The sequence below is a fragment of the Dermacentor albipictus genome, unplaced genomic scaffold (genome assembly GCF_038994185.2).
Source record: "Dermacentor albipictus isolate Rhodes 1998 colony unplaced genomic scaffold, USDA_Dalb.pri_finalv2 scaffold_14, whole genome shotgun sequence".
Classification (NCBI taxonomy): domain Eukaryota; kingdom Metazoa; phylum Arthropoda; class Arachnida; order Ixodida; family Ixodidae; genus Dermacentor; species Dermacentor albipictus.
Window position 1 is genome coordinate 5,816,395 of NW_027225568.1, and position 23,781 is coordinate 5,840,175.

Below are 23,781 nucleotides of genomic sequence, written 5' to 3' on the forward strand. Positions count from 1 at the left end.
TATTGCTGAAGACCTATATTTAGAATTTGTAGTCATTCGGTTCTGTGCGAAATACACTAAGGTATTGGTCCACATTCATATAGCAGTCACTCGCCAGGGTACCAACCATGATGGTGCGACGACAACTGTATGGCGCTGACACCATGACAACGAATGTATGACGGCGACGCAACGACGACAGCATGGTCACGATATCATTACTAAGAATTAACGACGTCGACGGAACGAGGAAAACAGTAAAACAGTTTGATGGCATTTCTGAAATGATGGTACGCCGACACCATGGGGGCAATGTGATGTCGGCGACTGTATGACGAGACTCAGACGACGAAACTGAAACGACCATGAAGGCATCACGACGATGGTGAGGCAACGAATGCATGACAGGGGCATGATCTCGATGGAAGGATGGCAGTTGATCACGTTTGAATGACTGAAGTATGACGTCGATGCAACGACGAATGACAACGGCATTTTGATGACTGTACGAGGACTGTGAACGATGGCGTGACCTTACGATGAAGTTGTAATGACTACTACGGTATCAGGAAGACATAGTGGCCTGAGCTAGCAGACAACTTAGGTCACTGGGTCCGTGTAAGAGGCTAGATGAACTCGAAATTTGCAATTTAAAGGCAATGATGGTTATTGGTGACTACGATGGCATATACACGTGCAGCGCAGCCAATTACGTGCGATGTCAAATCGTTGGGTTTTCTTCACATTACACGTTTTGAACTTTCATTTGCAATCGCGTCGCAATTTGTTGCCTAAGTAAGAAATCATAGCTCGGAAAACGTGAAATTAGGACATGCATAAGCCACATGCAATGAGCTGCGAGTGGCATTTGACAGCGTAATAGTTGATCTTACCGTTTGCGACCACCGTCAGTAACAACTTCACGTAGTTTCCGGTCAGAGTTTGCAGGTCCCATTCCTGGAAGAGGTAGGTGGTACTTTTGCATGTACGTGCATGTTATTTGAGAAATACTGTTAGCCTTGCATAGGCAGTTACAGGAAGTGGGTTACGAAGTGCACACAGACGCACATATGGTACACATTTGCATAACAATAACAAACAGGCACAAAAAACGGATCATTAAATCGTGTTAACAGAAAAATGCACGCCAGATGGCGACAGAGTAGTTTTCCGTTATGCTGAACAAGCACACAAATAAAAGATATTAGTTGCTACTGTGTGAGGGATTAAGATTTCACTTTTGCCACAAAATTTTCTATAGAGTGTTTCTACCACTTCCCGCGGCAACGCGCCGCAGATCTATAAATCTCGGAAAAAAAAAATTTCAAGGTCCGGCATCGTGTAACGTATTACCTCAGGTGCTTATGGAAATTTCCACTGGAGTAACGAGGGAGTGGTGTCAAGTGCGCGCGTTGATCTATATTGACTCATTTGTTTTAAAGCATGAAAAGGATTTTCATTGCTGCCACTCGTCGCCGACAAGCCCGCGTAAGTATTCCTGCTACATTTCGAAGAGCACTCATGCTATCGTGGCCAGAATACTTGGAATGAAGCAATCGTAGTGCCTTACATTGTGGATGCTTTCATACCTATCTACCAAGTGTACTTGATGAGGGTGCCAAGCTATTCTATCGTACTCGAGGATTGGTCGCAATAATGTTTCGTAGGCTGTTAGCTTGGCTGGAACAGGTGCTGCAACCAACTTCCTTCGTAGAGTTCCGAACGCTTTATCGCGTATATTCTAAATGGGAACATCCCACTTAAGCGTGCGTGTAATAGTTAAACCTGAATATGTTATAGCATCTGTTCGTTTGATATCAAAGCCGATCAACTTTTCATCAAATGCATTCAACAAATTCGTATGGCGCGTACTCGTTCACTTTGTTATATCAGGGATAATTTCCATACACCACGTATTGCACCATCGAGCAATTTTATCTAGTGGCGAGTTCAGTTGCTTCTGGCCATCTGTACCGCACACACAGGTGCACACCACGAGATTGTCAGCAAATATTCACACTTTTCCGCTGTTTTCCACCCAAATGACAATATCATTACCATAAGAAGCAATAATGGTTCTAACAGTTCCCCTGCGGTACACCGGAATACAACTCAAGTAAATCTGATGTAATATTATTTGTGACAAATTGCGTTGGATTCGACGGGTAGGTAGTAATCCATGCTAATAATTATGAGCCTATGTAAATGGGCCTAAGCTTCTCCGTTTTGAATGTACAACGCCATCGTGCGCCTTCTGTAAATCAGTGAATAGATGATCAGTTTGAAATTGGCAATTACTGAAGCGAAGTCGTCTTCTCTAAAAGCTGGGCTACTGTCGATAGTCATGTTCTGAGGCCGTCTTGCATTAGATAGAACAAAAGCTTTTTGCTCTACATACGTCACGATTGCTGTGGTAATGGTGTACTCCATCAGTTTGCAACAGTAACTTGTTTTTGATATGGGGGCCGGCATGTATTGTAGAAGCGTTTTCTTTACGGATAGGGGAAACTTTTGCGTATAGCAAATCGCCTCGAAGCGTAGCTGTTCCGATGCAATGCGCTGATTTGGGCTTGTTGGTATCACATCGTGAGGCTTATAGCGCGTGAAAAGAGAAGGACGAAAGGAAGTCCAGACACACACAGGCCGCTAGCTTGAAACAACCTGTATTTCAAGCAAAGGACCCACACATATCTACAACTTTTTGCGGATACATCATCATACATGCGCTGCTTGCAAAAAAAAATCCCTTAAACACAATTACGCAGGTAAACTAACTCTTTGAGGGAAAGGACAATAGATGGTTTTGAAACGCAGTTATCCCCTAGCCTGCGAATCATTTCTGCTTCGATAATTTCGCGAGTTAATCTTCCTTGTACTCTTCCCACGATGGAGCAGTCTGTATCCTGGAGCACACGGCGACTTGTCACCATCATTCAGGTCTGCTCTGCAGTGTTTAGTGTTCTATTGACACCTTTGGAAACGTTGCCTTCACGAACACCACCGGGATGTCGAATGACGGTTTCTTAGAACTTAGTTTTTATCTTCGGTCTACCTTCATTCTGTGGGAAGGGTTCTTGTATACAGAAGGAGGGAATTTGCATTGGATCGTGTATAGCTACCATTGTTAGAAATATATTCTTAGCAGAACTTGACAAGAACATGAGTGGTTGGTTTCCAGATTTTAAGATTCTCAGTTTTTATAAACTAGCTTTTATTGGGCGAACCTGTGCCCACAAAACAGGCTACACTTAAAGCACAACGAGAGCGGCGAACACAGTCGGCGATCGTCGTAAATCTGATCAGTGGGTCAAGCGCGTCGGCTTTTATAGAGCAGTCGTCGAATGTTCCAAACTGCACCCGCGTGCCTTCCACAAAGTTCTACACCATTCGTGTTACGCGATGAAATCAGATAACACAAGGTTCGGCGACAACAGACAGCCGTGTAGAAGCATCGATAAATTTCCAGAAACGTCGGATACATGCAGGCGCGTCCCTCGCTGTGCGATTACAGTTCTTAAGCGGCGAAACGTGGTCGCCCGATAAAGATAAGTACACGTGTCAATATACATCGATGACTTTTTAGTTCTACTTGACAGCAGCTCTAACCGTTTTGTTTTTTTACCCACTAATGCACTTTGTTTTATACGCGAGGGTTTATCTCCTCTAAAATTAACGCATGAACTGGATTGATGGAAGTATTTGATTCTTTGACATTAAGTTTATTTTGCAATGACTATGTACACCCGTGAGCATAAGTATACGGACCACGGGAGCGCGTGCCAAACTGCATCGACGCGCCGTCTACCGACGCGGTGCCTGCTGTCGAAAGGGCCGCTAGAGCAGCGATGCGCATGCGCGTCCCATCATATCTGCTGGCCTGACATGTGGCTTTGCCTGACGTCGCTGGGGTGCTCGTAGACTAAACGTCCACTGGGCGTCGTTTTCGCTGCTGTGTCGCATCTGGGCCATTGTTTTACGCAGCGGCTGCGGCTGGGCTGGCACGCGCGTCCGCCGCGCTTCGCTTTCATTCTTTCTTTGGGGGAATTATCGCACGCCGCACTGCCTTCTCTGACGCCTTTAGATGACTCGCACAAGGTGGCCTTCTGCGGCTTTGTGTTATCTCGAACTGTTCCAATGCTTGCTGCCGCCGGTAGAAGCAAGGTTTTGCAATCGGTGTCCGCCGTCGCGTTAAGAAGTAGAACTGAGCTGCAGGGGCTACTATGCTCCGCAAGCAGCAGGATGCTAAAAGGAGAAATTAGCGGCATCGTACTGCCTTTATTTTTTCAGACCCTTCAACAAGACTTGAACAAGAAATGCACGTGAGGGTGCCACTACAGACAGCAGCGACAACGCTGACACATGCACGAGAATATAAAACCAGGTGCAGCTGCCGTGAAGTTCCAATTACGGTTGCCTCCTTGCGAATTGGGTCGGGGTGACCGGCCTGAATCACTGGTCGGGATCTCCTCATGACATCGCGTTACGAGCGGATACCACGGCACCTTCGAGGCCTCATCGCCGCCTATGGAAAATTGACAGCGTAGTGAAATCATGGATACAGTTGTGAAAATTATAATCTACGAAAACAACAGCAACACGTTGGCTCGTCCTAAGTGCCCTCAAGACAGCAGTCTGTCGATGGTCACCCCGACCAGTAATTCAGGCCGGTGACCCCGACCCGATTCGCAAGGAGGCAACCGTAATTGGAACTTCACGGCAGCGTGCACCGCACAGCTGCACCTGATTTTATATTCTCGCGCATGTGGCAGCGTTGTCGCTGCTGTCTGTAGTGGCACCCTCGCGTGCATTTCTTGTTCAAGCCTTGTTGAAGGGTTTGAAGAAATAAAGGCAGTACGGTGCCGCTAATTTCTCCTTTTAGCATCCTGCTGCTTGCGGAGCATAGTAGCCCCTGCAGCTCAGTTCTATTTCTTAACGCGACGGTGGACACCGATTGCAAAACCTTGCTTCTACCGGCGGCAGCAAGCATTGGAACAGTTCGAGATAACACAAAGCCGCAGAAGGCCACCTTTTGCGAGTCATCTAAAGGCGTCAGAGAAGGCAGTGCGACATGCGATAATTCTCCCAATGAAAGCGAAGCACGGCGGACGCGCGTGCCAGCCCAGCCGCAACCGCTGCGTAAAACAATGGCCCAGATGCGACGCAGCAGCGAAAACGACGCCCAGTGGACGTTTAGTCTACGAGCACCACAGCGACGTCAGACAAAGCTACATGTCAGGCCAGCAGGCATGATGGGGCGCGCGTGCGCACCGCTGCTCTAGCGGCCCTTTCGACAGCAGGCGCCGCGCCGGTAGACGGCGCGTCGATGCAGTTTGACACGCGCTCCCGTGGTCCGTATACTTATGCTCACGGGTGTACGCTGGAAGTACAAGCCTCGCGCAAACAAGCCACTGCTCCTTATCAGTTGGTTGAGAGGGTAATCGCAAAGACATGTTTGTCAAACGCATTATGTAAGCCATGGCCTGAGCTGATGACCGAAAGCTTCAACGATCAGATCCTCCATCTTCGTTTGGCAGGTTACCCTACTCATGTACACTCGCCCACAAAATTGCGGGGTGCGCGAGCTCGTGGCGAAACGACCCTCCTCCCCTTCTAGCGGGAAACCCCCGGTGTCGAGACCGACTCCTGCACGCATGCGCGTCCCTCCAAGACTGCAAGCGCGCATGTTTCCGCGCTTCCTCCTTGCGCGCCGGCGATATCCGAATGCAGCCGCGAGGTGCCCCTCTTGCGATATGCGCTGTGGCGGCTTCGACGGGCACAACTATGTGAAGTATGTTTAGAAGCATGAGCTTACGCGCGCCGCTGCGGCCGCTTTTTGTCGAGTCACGAGCGCTGATGCATAAGGCCCGGTGGCGAACGCAACAAGTCATTTTATTTCTTCTGCGCTGCACCTTCTCGTGGCCAATCTTCGTTTCTTTTTACGAATGGGGCGTTCTCCCGCAGAAGAGCGTGGCAGAAAAGGCGCTCTATAGAAGGAGACAGGCAAGAGGAAAATGAACTCTTTATTTCCGTTGTATAAACGAAGTTTTGCCTGTCGAAGCCGCCACAGCGCCAAACGCAAGAGGGGCACCTCGTGGCTGCATGCGGATATCGCCGGCGCGCAAGGAGGAAGCGCGGAAACATGCACGCTTGCAGTCTCGGAGGGACGCGCATGCGTGCAGGCGTCGGTCTCGACACCGGGGGTTCATTGCTAGCAGGGGAGGAGGGTCGTTTCGCCACTCGCTCGTGCACCCCGCAATATTGTGTGGCGAGTGTACTTATTAGCGTTGCTGAGGGTCTGCTCGAGTCGAAGTTGTCAAAGAATTCCGCCAGCATGCCTTGTGTAGATAAGAGGAGCGTAGCTGTCGTTCCGTATATCCACGGCTTATCGCACCGTTTAAAGAAATTGGGTCAGCGCGCGAATGTTACGGTTGTGTTTTGAGGTTCTACAAAATTGCAATGTCTGTGCAGACTAACCAGGCCAGGCCTGTCTGACAAGCGCATGTGCAAAAAGAAACACAAGGAACCCTTCATTGAATGTACGGGAGTAGCTGTTTACAACATTTTTTTGAAGTGTGGGAAAAACTAAGTGGGGCAAAGCGGAAGGGGCCTCAACGAGCGTTTAAAGGAACAACAGTATAATGTAGCAGAAAAGCGGGGTGGGTTCCTTGACGCTCACTGCAGGCATTCCACGGCGCTGTTGCCGGGATGGATGATGGTGACCACTCGACGTGTGCTCCAGCATACAGAGACTGCTCCATTGTGGGAAGAGCCCGAGGAAGATTAACTCGCGAAATTCTCGAAGCAGAAATGATTGATAGGCTCGGGGATAACTGTGTAAAAACCATCAATTGCCCTTTCCCGCAAAGAGTTAGCTTACCTGCGTAATCGTGTGTAAGGGATTTTTGTTTGCAAACAGCGCATGTATGATGATGTATGCCAAAAAAGTTGTATATATGTGTGGGTCCTTTGCTAGAAATAAATATTGTTCCAAGTAAGCGCCTCTGTTTGTCACGTCTCCCTTTCGTACTTGTCTTTTCACGCGCTGTAAGCCTCACGATAGCTGTTCTGCATAGCTCAGTAATAGTAACGTACAAGGAAGTTAACCGTTGAGCATATCGTCTCAAACTCATTGACTATCTGATCAGGACCTGTTGCATTTTGGTATCGATTTGCGAACGTTCACCGCACACACACACACACCTGTCTTTGTAACAATGGCTGGCATAAAGGCGCAAGGCCCAGCCTAAGGCATACTTATAGGCGATGAACGTGCGAACACTGAAATTGATTATTGAAGTTATTTCCTATAATGCACTCATTCCTGAATACTGACCCGGCAATTTCTAATTTTAACGTGTCCTCTAGTTTATACAAGTATCTCCAAAACTTTTGCAATTGGTTCATAAAGCTGGTTCACGAATTTCTCGCAATATCATTTCAGACTGGATTTCACGACAGCACCGCTCTAACTTCGCGGTTGGTGTTCCTCTTTCTTTGCAGCTGCTGTTTAAGGTGACTTACACAGCGCGTCATCCAAGGGGAACTTCGCCTATCTCTCTTGAGATTTGAGTGTATAAAACTTTCCCAATGTGGAATTGATTGTTTTAATTTCAAGCATAGTTAACAATGTCGCAAGTATCAAGTGAAAGATGGTCTAACACTCCTTGTAATACCCGGCTGTGTTTTATTCAGCAGCTTGGTTATAGTCAAATTCGGATACGCGAACATTTATGGTGACGATTGATGCTCTAAGTTACAAATTGTCAGCACTAAAAGTTTAAGGTACGAGATACCTACTATGCTAATATCCACTGATAACGATCCTGACACGAGAGCCGGATGCAGCATTGAAGAGGGTGTTCCCTGTACGCGTGTAAGCTCTGAGAACTTGGGATAATCACAAAATAAACATATCCAGCAGTCGCTCACAGCTGGTCTTGAGTAGCAAAGTGGACCTTTTCCCAGTTTAGGTCAGATAAATTAAAGCCACCTGTTAATAGTACTTTAGTACCAGAATTCCTTTTATTGTGCAACTAATCATGCAAGTGTGACGGAGAATCCTCAGTTTAGCGAAGCAGAAATAACAGTCCTGCACAAACTCAACACCAAGTCGGCACCGGGCGCAGACGCCGTTACAAACAAGACACTCAGAAACCTGGACGACCCATCCATTGGCAAACTAACAGGCTATATCAACGAGTGCTGGAAATAAGGAAAGATACCGCAGAAGTGGAAGACGGTACAAGTAATCCTAATACCAAAGCCTGGCAAACTACTACGACTCGGGAATCCAATACCCATATCTTTAACTTCCTGCGTAGGCAACCTAATGGAGCATGCCTTCCTCGCGAGGCTCACCAACTACATAGAAGACAATGACTTACTCCCAAACACGATGATAGCATTCCGAAGAAACCTGTCTACACAAGACGCCATGCTGCAACTGAAGCACCAAGTAATAGAGGAGCCTGGGCGATCGACTCGAGCCATCCTCGGGCTAGAGCTCAAGAAGGCATTCGACAATGTGGCACACCAAACCATACTGCGCCAAATCAGCAACCTTGGCTTGGGCGAGTGGACGTACAACTATATACTAAGCTTCTAAACGGATAGAGAGGCAAAAATCACGGTAGGGGATCTGAGGTGTGAGAAAGTGCTTATTGGCAGTGCAGGCACAGCGCGGGGATCGGTTATATCGCCTATGCTCTTTAACCTCGCTCTGATTGGTCTTCGTAGCAAATTATAAAGAATCGAAGGACTTAAGCACACAATACATGCAGATGACATCACGCTATAGATAAATGATGGCAGTGATGGATCGATTGAACAGAGACTACAAGGAGCTGTTGAAACAGTCGGGAAATACCTAGAAGGCACCGGTCTTACATGCTCGGCCGAAAAATCTGAGTTGCTGTACAGACCAAAGCTAAAGAGAGGACCTCCCAAGAACTACAACACACAAACCTACAAAGACATACAACTCATGACGCACGATGGACAAGCCATACCAAAAGTCGAGAAGATAAGGGTGTTGGGAATTATCATAGAAGGCAAGGGCGCCAACGGAGAAACTATTCGCAAAATCAAGGCCAAGGTTTCTCGGATGATGCGATAGATCAAGAAAATCACCAGCAGGAACGAAGGAATAAAAGAAGCAAGCGTCATGAGAATCATCCAGGCGTTCGTCTTAAGTCAAATCACTTATGTGGCCGCATACTGCAGATAGGGCGCCGCAGAAGAGAAGAAGCTAGACAGCCTGATTAGCAAGATATATGAACAAGCGTTTGGACACATGCTAAGCACGAGCACGGCGAAACTCCTAGAGCTGGGACTGCACAACATGTGCAGTCCAGTGGAGCTAATAGAAACGCAACGTATACCGCAATACGAACGCATCTCCAAGACGACGGCGGGCAGGCACATCCTAGGTAAATTAAGGATCCGCTATCACATACAACACGGAGACAAACGGCACGTACCCAAGGAAATAAGGGCCTAACTCACTGTACCCACCTTACCGAAGGATATGCATCCTGTGCACCCCGAGGGCAGGAGAAAAAGTAGGGCAAAGAACATGGCGAAGAACTACGGAAGGAATATGGACGCGGTTTTTGTAGACGCCAGACGTTACAAACACAAGCGCAGCTTGGCCGCAGCAGCAATTAACCACAACAGACAATGCTACACAAGCTTGACTATAAACACGACACGCAGCAAAACAGCGGAGGAAGCGGCTATAGCTTTTGCCATAGCCAGGCACGTACGCAGGATGTTTTTTCAGGGGGGGGGGGGCAATCCAAGGTAACTTTTCTATGCAAATGAGGGGGACGGTACTTTTGCTAGTACAAATGTGCATAATGCCCACCATTCGCTATAAAGACGCGTAAACTCGCAAAAGAGAATTGAGATAATGTGTATCTCACAGCTACGCCTGTGAGATATACATTGATACACATACTGATGTATAAAAGCCGACGCTCTTGACCCGCTGATCAGATTTTCGACGATCGCCGACTGTGTTCAGCGCTATCGCGTTCTTTACGTGTAGCCTGTTTTTGTGGGCACAGGTTCGCCAAATAAAAGTTAGTTTTGTCTTTCACGGTATCACTACTGTGTTTTTTAACGTTACTACACCGTGACAATATATACGATGTTACTTTCAACTTGAAAGCATTGCGCGAAACTGACAATGTTTCTGTAAGATCACAAAAGCATAAGGTAACTGAACGCACTGATTTTCTTTAGGATCAATTTAGCGCACACGCTGATGATAACCTACTTCAATGCCCAGAACGCCTTTATTGAGGTCACGTACAACTATTCGCTGAAGTGACAGGCTAATTTCACAAGCAGTTTAATTCAAACCGTAGATGATGATGTTCGTGCGACCGCGGTTCGCTAAATTAGTATTTTTTTGTTAATTAGGTGTTCACATGCGTACGCAGTGCACTGGCTTGCTGCGCACCTGCTAACTTTTTCATCATACGGCCTTTATTTAGACAGTGCTGTGTCCCCTTGCGATAACCTACGCTGCAACTCTGCAGACAGTTTCGTAAAGAAGTCTGAAATCTTAATTGCAGTGATCACTTGAGGAATGTGCATAGCTTACCATGACCGTGATTCTCCTCGACATCACCGCTGAGTTGCAATAGTGCGTGGGCGACACCAAAGAACTCGCAAGAAGGCAACATCACACAGTCGACAGATTTGAAAAAAATGTGTGCCCAGTTACGAGGAATTCAAATGTGCAGTGGTGAGTTGGAGCACTGAACTTACGGCGCCAACAGACACGACAGAGACTTTAGTTCCGTTGTAACACTGCAGGCTAGCATTTACTGTGAATGTAGTGAAGGGTTACACTTACCTTGTAGTTTGCCCAATTTATGTTGAGCTCCGAAAAACAACCGGTTTCAGGAACTTGCAGCTCGACGTCAACGAATTGCTGCGGATCGAACAAGCACAAATCCATCTTAATATAACGACAAGACATGTGAAACACTCTCCAATCTTGCAAATCTGTATGTTCCAATTCTGTTGCGAAGGCAAGGGAAAGAAGCCAGTAGTGGCATTATATTGGCATCAGCACCTAAAAGCGTTCCCTGTTAAAATTCCCAACGCTCCCTGTAATGTTAATTCGAAAGCTAAAACTTCAAAATGGCGAGCACTGAACTACAGCTATCCCGAAATTCTAATGAAGCATGCCTGAAGGCGCGCACATTGTTCTTAACAAAATATTCTGACGCACGAAACTTGAGGCCGCTGTAAACAGGGCACACGCAAATCTGCGAACCTCAGAATGATAATGTGTGCTACTGAAACCGATGTAGCGATTGTTGTAGTGGACGTAGCGGGTACGGATAATTTAAGGAAAATTTGGCTTTATGCCTCGTATAATCGAGAGGCGACAACGACTAATGCCACAAATGCCTGACAAAAGTTCCTGCCGATGTTCAGTTCTACGTTGGTAAAGAGCGGGTTGAAAGGAATTATAAAAAAAAACATTTCAACTTCTGTTGGAAGCGTTTTACAAGATACACTACAAAATGAACGTACAAGATCGCACATTCATTTTTCACGCGAAAATACCTTCATTACAGAATACATAGATAGTAATTGTTTCCTTCATTTCCCTTTTAGACGCACATTTTCAGCAATTCAATTGGATGAAGCTTTTCGTTTTATTAAGAATGATTGCAGACTCGGAAAAGTGTATTTGCCGTAATTAATTTTTATTTTTGGTGTGCATCTGGTGATATGCGCCAGGCTGTATTGAGTTGTTTCCGCATTAGGAGATTTCGCCTTTACCTTGCTGCATATAGCAGAGTGCCTCCATGTAGTAGATTTGATCAGCTCTGAGCATAGTAATGAGAGAACGGAACTGAGCGCAAGTTTGGAAGAATATCGCACCTGTGACCAGTCGAAGCGCAGGCATCTTGCTTGGAAACCAAACCTTGCGTATTGCTCGAAGAACTCGCAACCTGAAAAGGTCGGGAATAGGACATAGTGAGCATTGTGTACAGGAAGACGAATGGACAAAATATTGCCTCGGGGAAAAGCGGAAGAGCTTCCTTAAGCGCAAATGATTGAAGGGCACAACTGAGAAGAGAAAAACATTGGCAGATTGAAGTACACTTGAAGTGTTGTAGAAAATGCTTGTATGACCGATGTAAATTCTGTATCAAACGGAGAAATAGATATATGCTGTAGAGTTTATAACGATAGACAAGAGAATGTTACGATGAGTTAGAGTGAAAGCTAACTAAAACGAAGTGGCCACAGGGATCCATACTCAGTCACTCCTGTGCCACGTAATTAAAAACTGCACTATCATAGGGATCGGCACAATTATAGTAACTCATACCGGAGGCCCGCAAAATAAAAAGTGCCGAGAACAATGAGTCGATTTAACAACGGCCTTAGTTGGACTGCTGCGGGTGCGATCGTGAACTGTGGAACAGCGGTAAGCATTCAGTCGTTCTAGAATGCATACAAATTGAACGTCGTGGATACGCCTGCAACAATTGGTTGACACTACCAACACCAGAATTTGAATTAAAATTTTTGATAGCGCCCCGTGAAGTGAAGGCTGGCATCAGCGAGAGTATGAAGCATGTCGGTGACGACATCAGCAACACAGTAACAAATATCCGATGTTCTTTCAAGATATTCCAGCAGAACGTTTTGTTGGGCTAGTTGGTGCATGTTACTTAAGTACGAAAGCGCCAAACAGACGACACAAGAAGAGACACGGACGAGCCCTCATTAACAATTGATGCTTTATTGACGGAAACACACAATATATATTGACACGTGTACTTTTCTTTATCGGTGGACACGTTTCGCCGCCTAACAAATGTTAACGCACAGCGCGGAAGGTGCCTGCATGTATCCGAAGTTTCTGGAAAGTTATCGATGCTTCTCTCCGCTGTCTGTTGTCGCCGAACCTTATGTTATCCGATTTCATCGCGTGACGCGAATGGCGTAGAACTTCGTGGAAGACACGCGGGTCCAAGCGATTAGTCTGGAACGTTCGACGACCGCTGTATAAAAGCCGACGCGCTCGACCCGCTGATCAAATTTTCGACGATCGCCGACCATGTTCGCCGCTATCGTTGTGCTATAATGTAGCGAGTTTTTTGGGCACAGGTTCACCCAATAAAAGTTAGTCTTGTCTTCCAGAGTATTGCTACTGTGTTCTACAACGTCGCGACCACGTGACAATATATACGCAAATCTGGCGGCGCAACTCACACGTTGTCGAAAATCACGTGTTAACAGGCAAAAGGCGATAAAGCGATTGTAAAGGTGACGTTCGTGACAATGATGTGTATAGGGCCAAATGCTCATAAATGATAATGGTTACGCGATACAGAAAACGCCTCTGTAAGGGAGTACCCCATTAAAAACTAAGAGATTAAGATTTTTCACCGAGCGCACGCAGCGCAGCAACATGCTCGGTTCTAACTAAGGGCTTCTAAAAAGGACATTTCACTTTTATACAGAATTTTTTATGGTTCGCTGATGCATTCAAGGCCCTTCCTGTAAATGTGGAAGGCTTCCTTCAGCTCACGGGCAACGCTGTCTCGACTTCTGTCCAGAACAGTGGTATCTCTTAGGCGAGGCCTGCACCTGCACTCTTTGCAATGAATGGTCATATTGGAACCAGTTCCTATTTCCTGTGAGCGTTCGTATTTCTTTAGCCTTTCATTTCAACACCGCCCCGTTTGTGCAATGTAAACCTTTTTCCATGAGAGTGGATTCTGATAAACTACCCCTTCCTTGCAACTGACAAGTGGATTGGTATGCTGGGTCCCGCAGGTCGCGCGTTCTGTTTTTGGTTGTTAACGCGGGCGCACAATGTAGCAAGTTTTGAAGGGGCTGAGAAAACAACCGGGACTTTGAATTTACTGGCGACCTTTTTCAGGTTGTGAGCTACGTGGTGAGAGTACGGTACGACTACGGGTCTTAATCTCCTGGTTTGTTATTGCGTGTTCTTTCTTGCTTTTAACTTTTATCTTCTGGAGCAGGCACTCTACTACAGAACATAGAACTTTCTGTGGGAACCACGCCTCCTTTAGCCTTTCAATCTGCAGTTGGAAGCAGACTCATAAGAGCCGCCAGTGATTGACAATAATGCTTGGGAAGGGTGCAACAGAGCTAAGTCGGAAAGAAAGGGAGGGGAAGTCTGAATGCTCATCCATCAGGGAGCCAAATGAAAAAAAAGAGTAAATTCAACATGTCAAGAGCATCTTTGATTATCAGGTACAATTAGTGGGAAAAAAACTAGGCTGGACGTTACGTATTTGTTGACTGGAAATAATTGCACAGAGAAGAATAAAGAGTTAGTGAAATGCACAAGTGCTGATAATAAGGGTTACGGTAATGATGCCGAAATTATCCTATTAGCTGACATGAATGCCCACATACAGGATTTAGATGGCTACACCGACCACAACAGGAAGTCAATGCTAGACCTTTGTGAGCAACATAACCTTGTTATCGTGAATACAGGTCCTAAATGTGAAGGTCAAATCCCGTGATAAGTAGGAAAATTGCCATCGACCATTGATTACTGTCTGATGACAGAATGAATTCTTGATAAGTTGAGAGAAATAGTCATTGGCGAGGAAGGGTATAGCAACAAAGGCAGTGACCACTAAGGCATCATATTGAGAATGCGATATGTAGTTGAGAAAGGGAGCAAGGAGTGCAAAAGGGAAAGTCCAAATTTGAACGCTGAAAAAAAATGTCCTAAATAGAGTCGAGGAAGAACTTGGCAAATGGCCAAGTAAAGAGTGGGAATGTAGTGAGCTTTAAAGTGTAATAACCACAGTAATACGGAAAGAGAAACAACACGTTCGATGGCAAGGAAACAAAGAAACCGACAAGCTGGTGGAACAAGGAGATACGACAAGCGATCGCCGAAGGACAGATAGCATCCCGAGAGCACAGGCAGGCAAAGAAGGCGCTGTTACCGCAGGATGAAGTAGCCAGTAAGTATGAAATATACCAGGGGAAAACACCTATGGTTCAAATACTGGCGCAAGCAAAAATAAAAGCTGAAAGTGAACGTTGGTTGTCAGAAATACGCTAGAAAAAGGCCGCACCTAGAACATTTTGGAACCACATAAAATTAGGCAGGAAGTCAACAACAATACAACAAGATATCCTAGACGAAGATGGAAACAATCTGCTTGAGGAAGCGGAATTATATTATGTCTGAAAAATAACAGCCGAAGCTTTCCAAGGCAATGACGAGATTGTATTTGAAAAAGAAAAACAGCATGATAGAGAACCAGATGGAAAAGGAGCTGGTGCTGACAAATTTCAACTGGAAGAAAGCGGACGAGAAAATTCCTGAGCGCACAGCCACAGGGCTAGACGAGGTTCCCGTTACGCTGATTAAGGAACTAGGACCAAAAAGGAAGAACGCTCTCGTGAAAGCAGTGGAAAAAGGTAGGTAATAATAATGAGAAATGAAAAAGGTAATAAAAGGAAAATGTAGACCGCAAGATTTTGTGGGATATTCTAGACGCGGAAGGCTTAAGTGACGACTGTCTACAGGTTTTGAGAGAGATTTACCAAGAAAATACTATTTGCGTTGAATGGGGAGGGATGAGAAGCGAGGAGATCATTGATATCAACAAGGAACTGAGGCATGGGTGCCTTTGATCTCTACTGCTATCTGTAATGTATATTATGAGGATGGAGAGGGCGCTGGAACGAAGTAATACCGGGTTTAATCCCATACAAACAGGTGGTGCAGTAGTATAGTAGCAGCTTACAGGTTTATCTTAAGCGGACGATATTGTGTTGCTAGCTAACAAGCAAAGTAATTTGTAACGTCTGGGTAATATCTGTGGACAGGAAGGTCGGAATTTAGGTTTTAAATTTAGTGTTAGAAAATCAGGTATTATTGTGTTCAATGAAAACAGTGAACAGACAATGGTAGTACAGGGCCAAGAAATATCTCGGGTAAAAGAATACAAATACTTTAATATATAAATAAACGAGGGCAATAGACATATGGACACACAGTAAAAAACAATAATAGTAAAGGGGAAGATAAATGCAGTCATAATGAAGCACACAGCGCTATGGGGATACAATAGGTACGAGGTGCTCCGAGGTATGTGTAAAGGTGTAATGGTTCAGGGACTTACTTTTGGAAATTCGGTTTGCTTGAAATCAGGGGTATAAGCAAGGCTCTGTGGGAACCAAAGGTCAGTAAGACAGCTCACATTGGGCGCTCACGGGAAGACTACAAATAAAGCTGCGCAGGGTGATATGGGCTGGACTAGTTTTTAAGTGAAGCAGCTCACACTAAAATTGATTATGAAGAACGACTGAGGAATATGGAAGAAATTAAATGGGCTGGCACGGTGTTGAGGTATCTGTACAGGAAAAACATTGATTCACAGGGGAGGAAAAGAACTGGGAAGCTCACCAGCAAGTATGCAGCCTGTAGGGTGGACAACACAGCGACAAAGAACGTCCAGCAGAAAGTCAGAGGCTGAAATAATCTCATGGATGGCGGCAATGGAAAAGAAACCTGCCATGAGTAACTACTTAAAGGGAAGCTGAAAGGTTTTCCAGAAAAAATGAGTGAACATCTGTACATAATGGTTTTCAACCCTCCGAATTCGAATATCGTATCGAAATTGAGCGAAAGAAAGCGCAAATATATTTTATTTCGACGAAAAGTGCAGCAGCGAACACGCCCAGCTCGCGCGTCTCGTTTCCGCCTGTGATTGGTCGGTGCGCCTCGTGACGTCAACTCTGCCGCTGCCGACCGCTGCCGCTGCACATGAAGCGCGGTGCCAGGTAGTTTGGTGCTGTTTTTCTGAGACGGTAATAGAAAATTTAGAGAGACTGCGTTTATCTGAGGACTTCGGCGTTACTCCCTACATGTACGAGCCGATTACGAAGAGCCGGCCTCTCGAAGAAGCAAACGATGCTGGTGCGAGCAGTGCTTTCGACGCGAACGAAAACAGCCTTGGGATCTCCTCGTGTTGGAAATGCTCTTTGGTGAGTATGTTTTTTGCAAAGCGATCTAGTGATCTCGCCGATATTTCGCCGATCTAGTGAGCTCGTTTCCGGTCAAACAACTGTAGTGTTGTGTTCCTGCATGCCTCCTCGTGGAACGTAAGCGGGGATGCGATCGTCGGCATTTGTGCGCTGTTCAAAGCTGTCAGCAATCTATAAAGACTGTTTAAACGCGTGAAAAGCTTCCCGGTTCATGCAGTATACGTGTAGTGACCTTCATCTGTTGACTACCACTCACGTTGACTACCACTCACGGTGATTACCACTCACGTTGACTACCACGCACGTTGACTACCACGCACGTTGACTACCACGCTACATACACGCAGACGCACCAACAAAGGAATGCAGGGTCGATCGAAGCAGATTACGATGGCACGCACACAGAAACAAGCGCGGTCAGGCAGGGTCGCGGACGCTGCGAAGGAACGAAGCAGAGTTGACGTCACAAAACCGCGGTTTCCGGTCTCCGCTCCGCTCGCTCACTCAAAGGTGGGCGGAGCTACAGCGCAATTTCAACCGACGATTACGTCGTTCCTAATTGAAAAAAAAACCCACAAATTTTACCTACATGGTTTATAAGGTTCCTGCATCCGTATATGAGCGTCTTATTGAATTCGAGAGACTCTTCACCTTCCCTTTAAGAGGAAAAAACGAAATCAGGAAAAAAACAATTTATGATAACTCGAAGGGAAGCTCATTACTTTTCGAAGCGAGATCAGGACGCCTTAGACGCGCACATATAAAGCGAGATATAAGAAGGAAGAAGCATGTGCTTGCTGCGGTAAACCTAGGGGAACGATATAGAATATTTTATTAGAATGATTAGATACTTGCGCAGCGGTCAATTTAGGCACCGATGGCCTCTTTGAGGCCATTGGGTTCAGCGAGAGTAGGGTGAAAAGTGAACATGTCCGCAATCGGGATTGGTAAGAGGCGATAGAAGATTGGTGGAAGGAAAGTATGTAAACGGCGAAAAACGGAGGCGTACAAAGGCAAAGTTCACGATAGGGGATCAGGAAATTGGTTGGTGGGAGTTCATGGTGCTTTCTTTTCTTTCTTTTTTTAACCAAGGTAGGACATTGCGCGGTATAATGGCAAGGGCTTGGTGGCGCAACCCACCACCTCGTTCCAAAGGGAACGCTCATAGCTTCCATCCATGCACGGGACACGGGCGTTTGTGCATTTAACTCCCATAGAAAGTCCGCCGTTACGGCCGGGATTTGATCTTACGACCTCCTGCTTAGCAGAGCAACACCACAGACGCTAAGCCACCGCTGCGCGTAAATAATGAGAATGACTTTTGAAATGACGTCGAAACCTCAAAGATATGCTTTGAAGAGACGATACTCTGAAACCTATAAATGCCATTGGAACTGTCAAGTAAGATACGATAAACAGTATTTCAAGCCTCTAAAAGCTCTCATGTTGTTCAGAAACGTGGTGACGGACTAATTGGTGGAAGGCCGTATTGGTAATGCGCCAAAGGAACAAAGCACGAGAAGAGTAGCAAAACACTGTAGTGCCTTGTCGTCCTCGCGTTATAGAAGACAACCGAGAAAGAAATCAAGATAACATTCCACGTTTCTATTGTTAGATCGAAAAGGGGAACCATACTTATGCAACAACTGGGAATTTCAGCTAGTTCGGCTTAGGATGCACATTCTGAAGATAAAACTGCAGCTTTACAAGAATTGGGGTAGAATAGTTTTTTTTTTCGCATCTTTAAACCGCGTATGCGCTTGAAACGTCATAAACTTCATTCTTTTTGTTGCGTGTAGCGAGTGTTTGGTCATCTCCATGGAAATGCGTGAATTGAAACATCACAATCATTGCACAGATCATCTGTGATAATTCATTGAAATAGCTAATTGCATTGACTGGAAACCTGTTGATTTATGTCATCAATGTGTACGGATTGTTATTATGGGGTTTTACGTGCCAAAACCACTTTCCGATTATGAGGCACGCCGTAGTGGAGGACTCCGGGAATTTTGGCCACCTGGGGTTCTTTAACGTGAACCTAAATCTAAGTACAGGGGTGTTTTCGCATTTCGCCCCCATCGAAATGCGGCCGTTGTGGCCGGGATTCAATCCCGCGACCTCGTGGTCAGCAGCCTAACACCATAGCCAATAAACAACCACGGCGGATGAAAGCAACAATGCGTACTGATTAGCGCTCGCTTCAGTTAAGTGGAATTTGGTGAAGGCAGAATACCAGGCATGACGTTACTTGTCTTACATTTTTGATGCTGCGAAATGAAGGATTTCTTGAAGCGACAAGCATAGTAATTCCGCCTTCTTTGTAAGACCTACTGCCAGTGAAGTGCGAAACGCATACGGAGGGTACAACAGTGCAAATTGAAGAGAGCACTTGCCTGGGTAAGGAAGCTTCAGAATGGTGAAGTCGCGGTACCGGTTGTACTTGTCAGCCTTCTCGGAGGAAGTCACCCTGTGGTAAAGTAAGGTTCCCAAAATGTTTTTAAAAATCTGACGACACAGGACAAAAAAAAAAGAGGATGGGTCACACACGGCGCTGTTAAGGTTATTCTTGAAGTGAGGTTGCTAAGACTGGCAGGTTGGATGAGAGAGTCTAAGTGAAATTTATCATTTCCATCTTTACCCTGGTCCCTCAAAAACTGATACAGCAAGAAAGCGGACGGCGTACCCCGGAAACATGCGGGAAGGTTGCATTAAAGGACCATTGAGTAGTTTTGTGCAGGGAAAAAATACCAGAATGGGTACTCACTTCACATAGCATTTTTCCTTTTTGCCTTCAACCATCAAGTCGCAGATGTTGTGAACGGACAGCGCTTTCAGGAGCTCGATGTCAACCTTTCGCAGTTCACCATGCAGCGATGCATCTCTGCGGAAAAGGGAGGAGCTGTGCTCGGTCGCATAGGGAATTACGTTGTGATGTGTCGTCCAGGCTATGATAGGCAATTGAACGCTGAGGCAGTGCTCACAATTGTCGCCTTTACACGCATGGTGTCAGCCCAAGTGGCGATTCAGCAAAAACTGCTATCAAGTGCAGTGAGTAGCCTTGACAGGAGAACCCAACGTTGAACTACGCGTTATGCTTAATACAACAGCAACAGGGTTACTGTGCCAGGAATTGACACATTTACGAGTATTAAAGGAAGTCGAAACTCACAGGTGCAGCAGCATTAACGTAGAAGTGCGACCAGACTGAACCGCACTAAATTATTTTATAACAGCGGAAGGTGCACATATTTTGAGTGGGAGGTCAATAGGCTTGCCAATATTTCGCTGTTGTAATAAGGTTATGAAGCTTGCATTGAAACAAAGCGGCGAAGCTTCAAGTTGTATTGCCAGTTGCTCACTCTTCTGATGGCAGCGGAGTGATCACAGATGGTTGACTCGCATCTTCCTGGTGACCGGAATTGGCGGTAGCATCCGAACTTTCGGACTTGTCTGTGGAGACTGAAGAATTGAAACGAAGCAGTATGGTCAAACAAGGGAGACTTTTTAGAGGTTCACGTGTTAGGGAGTAAACAGTAGTTTGTAGGCGAATGCTTGAAGTGACAGAGTCCGCGGAAGAAACTGCACCATAGACGCGAAATTAGACTGCCCAAATAATGTTTTGCATTAATGTGCGACTACAATGATTTCTAAATTCTGTTCCTTTATAATGGTCCTGAATTAGGTTGGTAGGACAAAAGTTGATGCTTGGATGGTGTCATATGTATATAAAAGTAAGGAGACATCGCATTCGAGTATATAGTTGATACGTTCGCTATGTGTCCACACACCCCTTATGAAAATGGATTTAGAGTTCCTTTAGAACTCCTAATGAGTTCCTATGGAGTCAAAAGGGACTCTATAGGAACTCGCGATCTATAGAGTCGTCTGCATAGAATCTCTATAAGAAGTCTATAGAAACCTTTCTATAGAAACAAGTCATTTCACACACAATAGATGTTCTATAGAGGGTGTATTGACGTCCTATGTACTGAATTATATAAAGTAATTTTTATAGAATGCCTTTAAAACTTCTAACGCGACCTGTCTATAGAATGGCTCTCCATTCGTTCTCTATAAATGTTCTATAGAGATTGTATTGATATCATATGTACTAAATTCTATAAAATAATGTCTATAGAAAGTTTTTAACACTTCTAATGCGGCTTGTCTATAGACTGACTCTCCATTCACGCTCTATAAGCAGTCTATAGAGGGTTTATTGTCATCATATGTACAATATTCTATAAAATAATGTCTATAGAAAGTTTTTAACACTTCTAATGCGACTTGTCTATAGACTGACTCTCCATTCACCCTCCATAAATGTTCTATAGAGGTCGTATTGACATTTTATGTACCAAATTCTATAGAAAATATTTTATAGAACGTTTTCGGAAACGTTCTATAGAGGTCGTATTAACATCTTATGTGCCAAATCCTACAGAAAAATGTTAATAGAACCTTTTCAGAACTTCTAATGCGGTCTGTCTATAGAATGGCTCTACATCCTCCATAAAAGTTCTATAGAGGTCGTGTTGACATCTTATGTACCAAATTCTATAGAAAAATTTATAGAACGTTTTCAGAACTTCTAATGCGGCCTGTCTCTAGACTGGCTCTCCATTCCCGTTCTAAAAGTGCGCCATCATATGGCATACGTACTGAGTTCTGTAAAGGAAGGTTTATAGGAAATTAAACAAGCTAAAGTGCGGCCTGTCTAAGAACGGCTCTATATTTTCACTCTATAAACAGTACCCAGTGCATCGCCGGATTATGGGTCCAGTGCCGCGCGCTGGATGCATGGGGCGCTGGGCAAGCGCGGCGTACTGGGAGGCGCTGGTTACTGGTGCGAAAAACAGCTCTAGCGCGTTAAATACGCGGTGCCTGGACACCGTATGTCTTTTTTTTTAATACAGAAAGCAACAGATAGCGTTTTAGTACAATATAAATCGAAAAAATGAACATGTAAAAACAGAAGTGCTCTGACCAGGATTCGATCGTCGTACCTGCAGATCCGCAGCCCGGCTCATTACCGCTACGCCACGTCAGCATAGGGACATGGGTGGATAATTTAGCTCATCAAAATCGAGAAGCAGTTTTAGTTTCACAGAGAGGAGTCTTGCACAGACGTGGTAGATGCGCTATCGGCCAGCAACTAAAACTCACGCCTGTACCACAAAGAAAAATTTGCTCTCCGTATTCAATAGTGTGCTCGGAAGTGCCATAACATCGACTGCGATTGGTATTTTAGCTTCGAAAAAAGTCCTAAATGAACCACCGACCCGGGACGCTGCATGAATGAGCTGTTACTGCCGATTTCGATAGCCGTTTCTTGTTCTTCACGCGAGGGGTATGCAATGTTTTCTTAGTTCAGTGATGCCTTTCAGTCTACACGTCTGTCTAGCCATATATATTCGTCAGAGAAACGCAGGCTAGTGCTGGGAGCCTTCGGCGACAGCACATATACCATAGACATATACCTGCGTTTATGATGCGTCACATCGGCGCTCCTCACTTCTTGTGCTGGCACTGTAGACATGAAAAAATTGTTTATTTAAAAGCACCGATGCGAAATCTGAAATATAAAGTAATTTATCCTTTTTAGACTTCTTGATTCTTGAGGTTAGACGCGCCGATAGCGTGCAGACAGACTCGGCGGACACGCTATGCCTAAGCTTCGATGGGGCTGATCTCGGCGCGGGTAGCTGGCGAAAGCTAAAATGTGTGTATTTGAGCCTCAGAACTCTTTTTAGTACAATAGGGAAAGTGGAAGCGCACGAATCGCCTCAGCCTTGTTATCGGTGCGATAATATCAAGCAGCGGTAGGCTTCGAACTCGGGGTCCGTTCGAGCGCGTCTGAACGACTTCTGGATTTCATGTCCACTTCACAACACTGCGACAATGGCGATAACTCCCAGTCATATGTTACGTGCGAACTACTAAAAAAGCGGCGTCCTCTGCGTTTGCGTGGTTTCGTTGAAGAATTTAGCTGTCCGCCCTGTCAAAAAGCAAAATGCAAAAAACGAAAGTGATTTTCAGTGTCACATGTGCAGGAATAAACAAGGCAGCTCACGCACCTTTATTCCATGCTGCGACACGAAATAGTTCTATGACCCTAAGATATAGCGTTATTTAGGACAAGATACTAGTATCAAGCCATGAAATCGTATAAAGCATTTAATATTCAGCAGCGCTCGTCCTTGCGTGCTGGAGCCAGCGCGGCACAAACACAACCAGCGCCGTTTCCAATGCGAGCGTCTCTTCCAGTGTGACCCAGCTCTTATCCAGCGTTCTCACTGGTCTCGAGTGAGTCCCAGCGAGCGCCAGCGTACCCAGTGCGATCCAGTGCTTAAAAAAAAAAGAAAAAGAAAAAAGAAAAACGCGCTGGTTTCACACTGGAAGGCACTGGAAGACGCTGGTTCTTGCAATCGGCATTTCAGAGGTTTTTCACTATCAAGTAAGAGCATCGTTAAAAAGACACTCATTGACCAAGGCAAACATCACACTAATCGAAATTAGGAAAACCAAAGAAATATAACGGAAGCGCGCATTGTGGTTTATATCGCATATGCAGGTAAATCACAAAGATGTATACCAAGAAACACTAAGCAAAACTGCGCCTTAGCAATCGCGTCATATCTATTTGCTGGCATGCAGTGACTGCAGCACTTGGGGCGGAAACAGATCGAACGCCGCCGCACATTTCTGGCACATACCACTCAAATGCGACAAATGCACGCTGCAGAAACGATTTTTTTTTTCAAGGAATCT

At 45.5% G+C, this 23,781-nt stretch overlaps 1 protein-coding gene across 3 annotated transcripts in view; it reads right to left on the bottom strand.

Moving 5' to 3' along the window:
- The window catches only part of LOC139051736 (phosphatidylinositol-3,5-bisphosphate 3-phosphatase MTMR14-like), a 79,544-nt gene that overhangs the window by 6,420 nt on the left and 49,343 nt on the right, over window positions 1–23,781 (bottom strand). For all 3 annotated transcript variants that reach the window (XM_070528722.1, XM_070528723.1, XM_070528721.1), the window contains 6 exons: window positions 20,370–20,469; window positions 19,775–19,891; window positions 19,404–19,477; window positions 11,887–11,957; window positions 10,844–10,921; window positions 873–936 (listed from right to left, as the gene is read on the bottom strand). In XM_070528722.1, the coding sequence (XP_070384823.1) occupies window positions 873–936; window positions 10,844–10,921; window positions 11,887–11,957; window positions 19,404–19,477; window positions 19,775–19,891; window positions 20,370–20,469 (504 nt within the window). The remainder of the gene's footprint in view (window positions 1–872; window positions 937–10,843; window positions 10,922–11,886; window positions 11,958–19,403; window positions 19,478–19,774; window positions 19,892–20,369; window positions 20,470–23,781) is intronic.